Here is a 7,702-nt window from a genome sequence, read left to right on the forward strand (position 1 = left end):
CAACACATCACGGACCCCTCCTGCAACTCTCTCTCACACACACACTATTGTCCTTCTCTACACAAAGAGTCCTGTAACACACAAACACACATACACAAACACAGTTTTACATAGGAGCCCAACACTGACGCTTATTCCAAAAGGATCGGTAAGTATTTTATGAGGATAATGTTTTTATTAATCTCTATATGGAGTGGAATTTCCGGACAGGGATTATCTTTAGCCAGAAATAGGCCTTAGTTTAATTATGAAATATAACTAGTTTTAACAAACATGCCTTACTAAAAACATTACTTGTGTGCATTTTGAGGCAAAACAAAGGGCACTGATGTATTTTACGATATGTACGTGCAAGTTGTTTTCAGTTTTGTTACATTTATTTTAGTCTAGGACTAGTCTAACCCCTATCCAGGAAACCACATAGATAATCCTTACTGACTATTTGTGTGGATGTTTATCATTAAACTGTAAAATTACTTCAGCCTTGTATACATTAACAGTGTCAGAGTTTGACAGTCATATTGAGCAATATTGCAAAATGATGACAAAAGTGCTGAATAACATCTCTACATATAGAGATATTTATATGCTAAACAAAATTTGGGTTTTACGTTTTTTAACATTTTCCTATAAATGGCATGTAAGTAGATTCAATTTGTCAATGTGTTTAAACACTACTGCAAAAGCAGATTATATTATTTAGATAAACTAATTCTTTAAAGCATGAGGACATTGTTAACTTTATCATTAATTGTATTTGGTTTTTAGTTTAACAGATTATCTGTTGTTAATGGTGAAGGAAATGTAGTTCAGATGATGTAGATATCAAAATCAAAGCAAATCAATAAAATACCAACTCCTTTACCATCACATGATTTTATAGAATGCTAAACGTCTGACTTTTTGTCAAGGATCTTATGAAGGTTTTTTTTTTATTTAGCTTTTGTTTCAGAAAGTAACAGAGAGCAAAAACAGTTTCACGTCATTGGCATCGTGTGCCATCTGTGTGTGGCCTGCAGAAGAATCAACTTCTACATTTCTGTTAAAGACTTTTATTCTGGAGTATTTAACAAAGGTCTAACATGAAGTCTGAAATGTGAATTTACACATGGATGCGTTGAATTTGTGTTTCTGTTTACTTGATACTTTTGCTGTGTTTTTAGCATGATACTCTCTGTTCTCTTCACATACCTTCTGGGTTACAACAGGTGAAGATCCAACATGGAGGTACAAAAAAAGCCCCTACACTTAACAATATTTCATATTTAAAGATAAATGAACACCACAACAACAGTCACCTGCTAACATTAATCTCAACAGTTTACAGTCATTAACCCAAACAAGTAGTTGTACATTTAAAGACGCTGCAGTAACGTTGAGTTATTCATCTAAAGTAGATCAACTCTACAGCAGAGCTCACTGACGACATCATCTCTCCTGCATACTTTAATTTCAACCCTGCCTGTAAGTTTAGGGTAACCAGGAACAGTTTGATTAGCAGGAGTTCAGGGGGTTTTCATTGGGGTTGGAGCTGAACTCTCCCTTCCGAAAATTAGCCATGGTTTTACTACAGTTGAGACCAAAAAACCCAGGGTTACTGTAGTAAAACCATGGTTTTGCTCATAGTAATCAATTGAAAACCATGGTTACTACACTTTTACCACAATAAAACCATGGTTAATTTTCGTAAGGGCTGCAGGACAGTAGATCTCCAGGAACAGGCCATTAATCTGAAGATAAACTCACAATGCATTAAAGATGGATTAGGGTTTGGATTAACAACTGAAGCTTGAGGACCAACAAATGATATTGACGCAGTGACATGATGATCATTTTAATTGTAGTGGTCTCTGTCATCTTATTGTTTGTAGGTTTATATTGTGGGCATCTGTATCGCTGTATGTGGCAACTTTTTAATCAGCATCTCCTTGAATATCCAGGTAACACATGACACACTCGTCTGGGTTTGAGTTCAGTGCTTTAGTGTTTGGTGGTCATCTCTGTAGTTTCATTGGTGTTTGCTGTGCAGAAATACACACACGTGCGACAGTCGCAGCGAGGAACGCGGCCGTACTACACCAGTCGGTTGTGGTGGTGTGGGATCTTACTGATGGGTTTGGGTGAACTGGGGAATTTTGCTGCTTATGGGTTTGCACCCGCATCTCTTATCGCGCCCCTCGGCTGCGTGTCTGTCATCGGTAAGCTCCTTCCAAAAGGATATAAAATTATTAAACAGTTCTTCATTATTTGTTCTTGAAATGCTGTTTACAGGGTTGTTTTTCTCTTTCAGCAAGTGCTTTCATTTCTGTGGTGTTTCTCAAGGAAACGATACGTGCCTCTGATATTCTCGGTAAAGTTCACATTAATTCAATGGGGCGGTTTCCTAGACAGGATTTAAGATAATCCAGGACTAACCCTTATTTAAATTAGGTCATTTAAGAAGTTTTTACATACATACATACATTACAAAAAAACACTACAGGTGTGCATCTTGAGACAAAACAATGGCACCAATATATGTTAAAATTAGTCAGGACAAGGTGTTGTTAAATGAAGGCAGCTCAAACTTGCATTTTAGTCTGGGACTAGGATAAGACCTGTCCGGGAAACTGCTCCAATAAGTTCAGGGTTAGTATGTTAATAAGAGAATGCCGGAAAATTAGGTCTTCATACATCGTACAGTTTCGGCTAATTCTTGCAGATTCTCAATGGTAAAATTAATTTACCCTCTATGTTTGCTGACTAAAGGGGCAGTCACACTAGACAATTTGAGTACGCAAACATTTTTAGGACGTGGCTGTGAATATGGGCGTTAAGCGTTTCGTCCATCTTTGCTTTTTAGTAAAGAGAAGGTCACGCCGTGTCGTACCTGTTTTCTAATGGTCAAATGTCTCCACGTGATACGAATTTGCAGGTCAGAGTTCACCAGACTTGAACTTTCGTAGGCATGAGCTTGCGTTTCCAGTCTGACGCATTTGCATGCGTATGAATGGAAGTCAATGAAACTAAAAGTCTAGTGTGATCGCTCCATAAAGGTCACCAGGCCCAAATTACGAGGGCGTGTACACAAAGGCATTTTTTTCTTTAAGTGGTTTTCAGTTGTTTCAAATGCAAGCGCTGCGCTTAACTGATAAAATGATTGACTACAGGGAGATTTTCGATTTTAACTGCATTAATGCATTTCAATAAATGTAATTTTAAAGCACTGCTTCATTCCTGTGCCTGTTTTAAGTATACTTGAATTGAACTTCGGCAATTAGAAATTCCAGTTGCATATATTACACACACAATCTGTCTCTCTCTTAAAAAAAGAAATAATTCATTAAAATAAATGTAATCTTATTGCCCTACCTTATGACTGATTTAAAGTGGGCAGATCTATGTGCCGTAACTAACAAAAATAATTAATTTGACCCATTCTGTTAAATATTGCGCGTCGAGTGTTTCTCCGCCTACGCGTCATGCACTTAAACCCTTTAATGCACGGTAAGCTGTTGATTATAAATTACTTAATAGGTGTGACTAAATTACCAAAACACAACACAGCTTTTCTCTGGATCACGAGTGTTCAGATTAAGGGGGGGGGGGGGTTCCTTGACAGGTCTAATGCTAGTCCCAGACTATAATGCATAGTTGAGCTGCCTTAATCTAAAAACACCTTGTACTATATATGTATAATTTAACAAATACAGTAATGTTTCTTTAAGGTTTGTTTGTAAAATCTACTAAAAATAACTGTCAGTCTTAATGAAATGCTGTTTTTCTTTTTTTAAGGTGTCGTTTTAGCACTGACAGGCACTTATTTCCTGGTCACATTTGCGCCTCATTCATCCCCACATGTAACAGCCAATATGGTGGAGCGATCGCTTGTCAGCTGGCAGTTCCTTATTTATTTTGTAAGTTTGTGGTACAGTTTGAACCCATTACTTTACATTTATACCATCACACTAGGACTGCTGTCACACTGTCAGTGTTTGAGCTTTGCAGTATTTTACAATGAATCTGTCTGTCTGTCTGTCTGTCTGCAGATGTTTGAGGCGATTCTCTTTGCTGTCCTGATGTATTTGTATAAATGTAGGAACATACATCACATCATAATTATGATGGTCTTGGTGGCATTACTTGGTAAGAAAAAATTACAAATGCAGTCATTTCAAAACCTCATTCAGTTAAATAACAATTAAAGGGACTCCATTTCAAGACTTTTGCCTTAAAATATCCACTGTTATATGTTTTGTTTACTTAAATTGTCCCAAATGTTTTCAACAATGTTTGAATTTAGAGAATTAGCCGTTTTAACACCGTTCACAGGGTCACTTCTTGTCAATGGCGTTATGTAAGGGTGATCCTCGGTTCCTGCTTTTTAGAAATCATGGTGTATTTGACCTCATGTTTCACTGCACAGTCCAATCGTCCTGACGGCACAATATCACAAGAGCGATTAGAAAGCAAATCTCTCACTATAGTTAGTTTTAATATGCAGATCTGTCTGCTAATAAAAGGTAAATGTCTAGCACACTGTGAGCTTAGATTATAATGGAATACTTAATCCATGAACATGAATTATGAGTCAATTTCTATTGACAGTAAAAGTGAAGACTACAACTCCCATCAACCCGTTCTCTTTCACAGCATCATCATGTTGTTGTTGAACGACATCTAGTGGTGAAAATGACATATTGTGCCTAATGGAGCGTACACACCAAACACGAATTTAATGATTTGTATGAGGGCTGCGTTTGTAAAGCAGTAGGCGAGGCGAGTAGTATTTCTAAATTCATATGATTCCTAAAAACAGTAGGCGAAAGGTACCCGGATCACCTCCTTCTTCCGCCAATATCCTGAAGTGTTCATTCGATGAATACTTAACTATCCAGTGAGCCCCCGGGAGGAGTTAAAGAAGAAGAGGTGTTGTTTTATTCAAAAAGGTCCAAAAGCGGCTCTGTTCAAATGCAAATACATTAAACAGCTGTCTCTTGTGGTTAATTTGTACTAGTTTAACATCATTTCAGTTAACGACTTATGTCAACGTGTGTCATGTGATGTTTCAACATAGCGGATGTAGTACATCCAAATTCATTCATACTTTCCATATTCATACTATATAATACATATTATTTTGACGGTCAATGAGTATACTTCATTTAATTCAGTACATACTGTCACAGTATGCGTTCTTCAGACATAGCCAAAGGCAATGCAAAGACATGAACATACACAAACTCGAGCGGGGTGATGGGAATGAAGCAAAAGGGTGACGCGCTATTCGCTTCAAACGTGTCTTCGCGCAAGTTGAAAATATTTAACTGATATTCAACAAAATATTCAACAATTTGCATGACACAAAGTTAACTCCCGCAGGTAATTTAGGCTGAGGAGCATGATGGTTCGCGTTTGGTGTGTACCAAGCGTGCCGCACAAGCCCTGAAAAGTGAAGCCAAAACGTCTCGATCGCCCCCCAGTGACCGGTCCCAGTATAGGTCATAAAGCCCGCCTCCCCATGTTATTCAATGGGACTTGAGACCAACTAAAAAAATTAATTACACTTCAATTATCTTTGTTCCGAAGCTGGTTTCTGTCATTTATTGTATTTTTTATCACGCTGATGTTTATTCAAATGTTTGTTTTTAAAATAGGTTTGTGTTTAGTTAGTTATTTAATGATATAAAAACGGTGGTGTCACGTCATGATTGACAGCTGTGATATCGTGTGATATGCGCATTCTACAAAAGAGCGAGGGCGGGGTTTCGACTTCGCGCCTTCCCTTCCTGCTCACTACTGTGCATGACTGGTCCCAAAATCGCTATTGCGCAGACTCAAGACCCAAGATGTCAGCGCCATATCGGGCAACTGGCGGCTTCACTTTTCACCAATGGAAGAGAGCGAACAGGCGTCGTCCATCTTTTTTACAGTCTATGGTGTGTTCGCAGCATAACAGCTGCTATTCATGTTTATACAACAGGGGTGGAGAATCGTGGATCCTGCAGATTTTAGTTCCAACCCTAATCAAACACACCTGCATTTCATTTCAGGGGTAATCCTGAAGACTTTGATTTGGTTTTTCAGGTGTTTAATGGGGTATGCACGCAACTTACTTCCGCATTCCTTTAAACCATAGTACATCGCTTCCGGTTCTATATGATCTACGCTGACATGGTGCTGTTTTCATACATGATGAAGCTTTCAGGAGCTACCAAAGACAACAATAACCAATGTCCATTGGATATGCTCTTTAACATCCCTAACCCAAGTAAAAGAAAATGAATAAAAATATAACCTATATATAATGTAACCTATCAGGGTTGGAAGTAAACTCTGCAGGACAGTGGCCCATCCATGATCAAAGTTTTTTTCCTGTGATGCCATAAAAGAAACATTTTTGGTTCTTCAAAGATTAATTTAGTCAAAGTTCTTAAAGGAACGATTTCTTTATTTTTATATGCAACTGTTTTTTATTACAAAGAGGCTTTTGTGAAAGAGTTAAAGGTTTGATGAAACCAATAAATGATCTTTTCTCTATGGTATCGTGAAGCACCTTTATTTTTAATAATGTACGTCCACTCTTCTCAATCTTGAATTTTTTTGTCCTAAATCCATTTGTCTATAAAGCGAAGAGAGTTTAACCGAACATGTTTTTGTTTCAGCTTCATTGACGGTCATCTCAGTGAAAGCTGTATCAGGAATGATCACGGAGACGGTCCGTGGAAGTCACCTGCAGTTGACCTATCCCATCTTCTACATTATGTTCATCATTATGGTCACGTCCTGTGCCTTTCAGATCAAGTGCGTACGAAAACATGCTTTTCATTTACCATTCTCAGAAGAACGTTGTTAATTCGTGGTTGTTTTTCTCAGGTTTCTGAATGAAGCCATGAAGATGTTTGATGCCACCGAGATTGTGCCCATCAATTACGTTTTCTTTACTGCCAGCGCTGTTGTTGCAGGTTAGACTTCATTGGCTTTGTTTCTACTTCCACACAACAAAAACAACACATAACAGATTCTTTTCCATTTCCAGGGATATTATTTTACGAAGAATTCTACGGATTGTCTTTGATTCACGTAATCATGTTTATAGTTGGGTGAGCTCTTCTCTAATAACATCTGAATTATTAATATCTAATACTATTTATACAGAGCACTCCTGTGTGTGATTAAGATTTTGTGTGTGTGTGATGATTCAGATGTCTGCTGGCATTTACTGGAGTGTTTCTAATTGCGAGAGCTCGACCCAGAATCAAGATGGACAGCGTGTTTATTTCAATGGGCCAAATTCCAGGTAGTGACTGACAGCAGTCTACATATTTAGCTGCACAAAGTTTAAGCTGCAAAGTGACTCTGTTTGTGTTTTAGGCAAAAGTTGTACAGATAAAGTGCAGCCGCAATCAGATGACAGAAAATTTGGGACTCTAGCGTCTAAATTCACGTGCAACAGTGGAATTCAGACGGACGAGCCGTAGAGTCGCAGCGCCACTTTCAGTGGGAGGAACAGAGAATCACACTAACATCTGTGTGTGTGTGTGTGTCTGTACGTGTGTGTGTCAGCAACTAATTCTTATGTTTGAGAACATCTGAAAATGTTTTATTTGTGAAGAGATAACAATCTAAATGTTATGGGAGTATTGTGTTGTTGTTTTTTTACTTTTTTAAAAGATCTAATAAACTATTGTAAGAGTTCCATATTTGGGGACTTGTTATCTGA

General features: G+C 37.9%; 1 protein-coding gene across 5 annotated transcripts; it reads left to right on the plus strand.

The window, feature by feature from the left end:
* The first annotated feature begins 2 nt into the window (after positions 1-2).
* LOC129448964 (NIPA-like protein 2) lies at positions 3-7,682 on the plus strand. Of its 5 annotated transcripts, none has more exons than XM_055211706.2 (13): positions 3-148; positions 941-1,075; positions 1,164-1,227; positions 1,872-1,940; positions 2,030-2,198; positions 2,291-2,350; positions 3,775-3,896; positions 4,029-4,125; positions 6,645-6,783; positions 6,856-6,944; positions 7,019-7,082; positions 7,185-7,279; positions 7,354-7,682. In XM_055211706.2, the coding sequence occupies exons 3-13, from the start codon at positions 1,222-1,224 to the stop codon at positions 7,458-7,460; spliced, it is 1,017 nt and encodes a 338-aa protein (XP_055067681.2). In that variant the 5' UTR covers positions 3-148; positions 941-1,075; positions 1,164-1,221; the 3' UTR covers positions 7,461-7,682. The 5 variants fall into 5 exon arrangements, with proteins under 5 accessions (XP_055067681.2, XP_055067683.2, XP_055067682.2 ...); XM_055211708.2 differs by having other exon boundaries at positions 1,209-1,227; XM_055211707.2 differs by lacking the exon at positions 941-1,075 and having other exon boundaries at positions 29-148; positions 1,209-1,227.
* The last annotated feature ends 20 nt before the right edge of the window (positions 7,683-7,702 follow it).

Source organism: Misgurnus anguillicaudatus, chromosome 10 (genome assembly GCF_027580225.2).
Source record: "Misgurnus anguillicaudatus chromosome 10, ASM2758022v2, whole genome shotgun sequence".
In the NCBI taxonomy this organism is placed as follows: domain Eukaryota; kingdom Metazoa; phylum Chordata; class Actinopteri; order Cypriniformes; family Cobitidae; genus Misgurnus; species Misgurnus anguillicaudatus.

Excerpts from the sequence above, each read along its gene's own strand:
- LOC129448964 (XM_055211706.2), top strand. Across the intron at positions 2,351-3,774 it reads ACGTGCCTCTGATATTCTCG|GTGTCGTTTTAGCACTGACA; the intron begins GTAAAGTTCACA and ends TCTTTTTTTAAG. Across the intron at positions 7,280-7,353 it reads TTCAATGGGCCAAATTCCAG|GCAAAAGTTGTACAGATAAA; the intron begins GTAGTGACTGAC and ends TTTGTGTTTTAG.